General features: G+C 42.4%; 2 protein-coding genes across 3 annotated transcripts in view; one reads left to right on the forward strand and one right to left on the reverse strand.

The window, feature by feature from the left end:
• Window positions 1-4,739, reverse strand: part of LOC123974651 (peptidase inhibitor 16-like) — a 49,516-nt gene that overhangs the window by 26,882 nt on the left and 17,895 nt on the right. The window lies entirely within an intron of this gene.
• LOC123974652 (protein NDRG3-like) overlaps window positions 1-4,739 on the forward strand; it is a 165,252-nt gene that overhangs the window by 8,930 nt on the left and 151,583 nt on the right. For both annotated transcript variants that reach the window (XM_046055488.1, XM_046055489.1), the window contains exons 8-12: window positions 2,882-2,938; window positions 3,021-3,124; window positions 3,448-3,513; window positions 3,605-3,656; window positions 3,748-3,795. In XM_046055488.1, the coding sequence (XP_045911444.1) occupies window positions 2,882-2,938; window positions 3,021-3,124; window positions 3,448-3,513; window positions 3,605-3,656; window positions 3,748-3,795 (327 nt within the window). The remainder of the gene's footprint in view (window positions 1-2,881; window positions 2,939-3,020; window positions 3,125-3,447; window positions 3,514-3,604; window positions 3,657-3,747; window positions 3,796-4,739) is intronic.

Consider the following 4,739-nt stretch of genomic DNA (forward strand, 5'->3'; position numbering starts at 1 on the left):
AAATCAGAGAGTGGAGTTTGCACAGATGTCACAAAGTTGGTTTAGTTTTCATTGAAATATCAGTTGACATGTAAACAGTTTTTAATCTTCAGTTTAATAGATGAAAACTGTCATCTGAAGAATAATGCTGGCCACACATTAGAGGATAATTGGGTTGGTTTTGGGTCGGATTCTCCCACCTGACAATCGCAGCCCAAATGATCCTGAAGTGTGAGGTGTTTACAGCGTATGTCCCTTTCCACCGGATGGTATCCTCTCAACGCGCCTTGACTCTACTCGTTTTTGTTGGATTTCCATTTGGCAAATTTGGTGTCACCTCTGTAGAGATTCCAAGCGAGCTGAGGCGATACTAAAAGGTCACGTGAAAACACTGCAGACTGTTGATTTTTCAGAAAGAATTGCCAAAAAATTTGTGTCAGAAATAATCGCTGGGTACGCGGTGGTGCGGTGGTTAGCACTGTCGCCTCACAGCAAGAAGGTCGTGGGTTCAAACCCCGGTTGCCCCGGCCTTTCTGTGTGGATGTTCTCCCCGTGTCTGCGTGGGTTCCTCCCACCATCCAAAGACATGCCGGCTAGGTTAATTGGTGACCCTAAATTGTCCTCAGGTGTGAGCGTGAGTGGTTGTTTGTCTATGTGTGACCCTGTGATGGACTGGCGACCTGTCCAGGGTGGACCCCGCCTTGCGCCCGATGTCAGCTGGGATTGGCTCCGGCCCCCCGCCACCCTGTACGCAGGATAAGCGGTTGACGATGGATGGATTATTGAGCAGTGAACGTAACGCTCCAGTTCACATCAAATGAAACAAAATGCTATGTGAGAGCACTTTAAACTGAGTGATGACAGGAGTGTGGAAGTTATGGTGTCTTATGGTCTTAATTTCTTTAAAGATCAAAACAATCAAATTTCCCACATTTTAAAATGAATCAGTAGCTAAACTGTTGGCTGGAAACAAACAAACAACAACATAATGAACACACTTAAATAATTATATGAGGCCGATTGTAGAAGAAGAGCATTTAGTCGCTATAATAAAAGTTAAGTGAATTTTGCGTTAACGTCAGGGTGTCCGCGGGTTCTTAAAAAGTCTTAAAAGGTGATAAATCAATTTTGCGAAAATTAAGGCCATTAATCGCCATTTCACAAGGTATTAGATTTTGAAGATATTTTTTTTCAATGTGAAAATCCTGTTTGTCCAAAAGTTTGTTTGCTAAAAGTGTAGGTGAACGGATTTACGAGTACAACCCACGCAGACACGGGGAGAACATCCAAACTCCACACAGAAAGGCCGGGGCACCCGGGGGTTTGGACCCACGACCTTCTTGCTGTGAGGCGACAGTGCTAACCACCACACCACCGTGCCGCCCGTTATACACTATTATATGAAATGATATTGAATATAGTAACATAATGAATATATTGATATCAAACTTACAGTTTACTATTAAAGTAACAATATACTTTTAATTTAATGTTATAATATTATACTAATACAGTCATTTAGACTAGTTCCTCCTCCAGGCTGTGCCTGAGCTACACCGCCTACACTACTTACATCACTCAGTTTATTCTCTTCATCTTTGTTCCCTCCTGGCCTGTTTGAATTTTGTTGTATTGATCAAGTGGTCGATTAAAGTTATCACACATCATTGCAGGCAAACTCACATTATCTAGTTTAAACCAGCTAAAACACAAAATTACACCGTGGTTCACATGATTTGCTGTAATGTTGCGTACATAAACGTCATAGCTTATGTAAGACAGTTGCTTTTCGCAGGAAATCTGACCTTCAAATAGAAAACAGTTGGCCCATCACGATTATCACGGTACTGTAAAAATGTACCGAAAAAGATTAAAATGTACTGATACACACACTGAAACCATTTCAACAAGTTTTATATTGAAAACTACAAATACAATTGCCATTTTGTTTGCATATAAAATAAAATACCTTTTGTAAACATATGAAAACCATCAGTGTGCATTATCAAGATTTTATTATATAGGTAATACAATGACCCCGTGGACAATTACATGACAACAAATAAGTCTTTAGAAGACAGTGATCGTAACTGCAATGAGCCCAAAAACTGACATAAATACAGAGCAGTCTGCAGCGTTTCTAGAAATGCTGGTTGGTTGACTAAACTGCGTAACGTGTTATCATGTGGACGAATAGACTCTGCCGACGCACAGCAGCAGAACAACGTGTAGCGTTTTTAAAAGAGCAGCAACACTGAGAGCTTCAGTTTACACGCTGTTAGCAGATCAGAGAGACAAACCAAAGCTAAAAGTTAACTCACCCTGCTTCACTATAAGGACATTTTCTTCAATCCGTGAGATTGTAACAGCGCCGTTAACCGTACCTGGTTATCATGGTAATTAAAATGTGTACGGTAATAATAACCTTGAGGAATTTTACCGTAGTTTACCGTTAATGTCAGTCGGCGCTTATGTAAAACAGGTAGAGCGCAACAAAACTGCGTAGAAAACGGAGGACTGGGTACCAAAAGTAACTCGAGGCGAGTTCAGCTGGTACCAGTAATCTTAAGGTCGCCCACTGGATCGAGGAGCCTCCGATCAGAAACCTCCAACAGCCAGTTAGAGCGAGCTGCTCGCACTTTAAAATGTATAAACCTGCTGATTCCCTCGTCTCAGCCTCGAGTTCGTCCACAGTTTGATTCTCTTCTTTTTGTTTTTCTGTGCAAAAACACAGCACACACGAGGTCAACCGGCTGCTGACGACCGTCTGCCTCAATGTTTAATCATCCCTTGATTGTTAGAGATCCCAAGTCCCAGGAACCGCCGCTCTGACACCGTTATGTATAAGCAGTTGGAATTGTCGGTTGACGAGTACGTACTGAAATGTTTGTGTTTCCTGCAGCTGAGCGGCTGGACGAGCAACCTGGTCGACAACATCATGGCACACCACTTCAGCTCTGTGAGTTTGTTTTTACGAGAACCACAGCTTCGTAAGAACAATATGTGAATCTCAACTCAACTGCGTGTTTGTGTGTGCGCAGGACGAGTTGACTGAGAATCAGGAGCTCATCCAGACGTACAGACTCCACATCTCTCAGGATATACCGCAGGAAAACTTGGCCATGTTCTACAACAGCTACGACAGGTACGTACAGCTACGACTGGGACTGCAACTAACCATTATTTTCATTATCGATTTAATCGATTAGTTGTTGGGTCTATAAAATATCAGAAAATGCCCGAGATGACGTCCTCAGATATTCAGTTTACTGTCATAGAGGAGGAAGTTAGGAGTGGTCAAAGATCAGAATATTAGGTGTAAGTAGAACTGTGGACCATAATACCAACAGTACACAATATACTTCATTGAGTACTTTTAGTATAGTTACGGTTCCTGCTGTTAATAAAGCTGTTGTGTGACATTAGGTTTCTAATCGTCTTCACTGTGATATTTATTGTGTGTGTTAGTCGTACTGAGTTGGAGATAGAGCGGCCCGTCCCTGGTCTGAATGAAAACACCGTCACCACCCTCAGGTATCACTGTCTTTTTTTCTTTTCTAATAAAAATAAATTTACACCGTCGCATCCTGTTACAGCTCGTCTGATGTTTGTGTGTCTCCCTCAGGTGTCCCTCTCTGCTGGTGGTTGGAGACACGTCGCCTGCCGTTGATGTCGTGGTAAGTGTCTGCCCTGTTACCATGACAAATGCCAATATGTGACGTCACAGTTGTAAATTCTGTGTGTGTGCGATACTGCTCTGCCCTGCAGGTGGAATGTAACTCCAGACTGAACCCGACCAAGACCACCTTGTTCAAGGTACCTGTCTGTCCTTACCTGAATAACACCTGTCCATCTCTTAACTTAGCTCCTCCGTCAGGCTTCATCGGCTTTAGAACAGTTCAACAATTGTGATATTGTGGGTTGAGTTCTCGGAAGCTGCATTTCATTACAGATATTCATTTAGTAGTACGGCCTAGAGCTGCGCAATTAATCTAATCGCAATGTGGTCATGTGCAATAAAACAGAAAGTGTTTGAGCTCCTCTCTGTGTGCGCTGCAGTCTGCTCATTATCTCCGCCCACACCGGGCTCTCGCTTGTACCCCTAAAAAACAGATAAGCCTACGTGCAATGATAAAACGATAACTGAGCAGTGTGCGAGTAACTTTTAAGACAACAACCTACCGTAACCCCCCCTCCACCGCCCCGCCGCTAATCGTTTAAAACAGACTCGTAACCGGAGCACCGAGAGAAATGCCGGGGCTCTGCGACAGAGAGACGTCGTCGGCAGCTGAAGCTGTAAGACGGAAGAAAACTGGGAGAAGATCAGGAAGGTTTGGGGTTTGGCTCGCTGCCATTTAACGTTCAACATGTTCAACTTCTCACAGAGCCGACGTGCTTGTCAGTCACTTTTCGTCAACATTAAAAGAAGTTTGACACGCTACAGCAAATCATTAAATGTTGAACAATATGATTATGGACAAGTTAGTTCTTAGCGTTAACGAATTAGAGACCGATGTAGAGCCTTTTGCTTGCACAAGAATTTAATGTATAAAAAAAGGCACGAAACTGCTGTAACTGGTTATAATTTTCAACTAGTGGTAAAAAGTATACTATTATAATGAATGTAGTATTTAATATACAGTGGGTACGGAAAGTATTCAGACCCCTTTAAATTTTTCACTCTTTGTTTCATTGCAGCCATTTTCCAAAAATCAAAAAAGTTCATTTTATTTCTCAGTAATGTACACTCAGCACCCCAT

This window comes from Micropterus dolomieu, linkage group LG08 (genome assembly GCF_021292245.1).
Source record: "Micropterus dolomieu isolate WLL.071019.BEF.003 ecotype Adirondacks linkage group LG08, ASM2129224v1, whole genome shotgun sequence".
Classification (NCBI taxonomy): Eukaryota; Metazoa; Chordata; class Actinopteri; order Centrarchiformes; family Centrarchidae; genus Micropterus; species Micropterus dolomieu.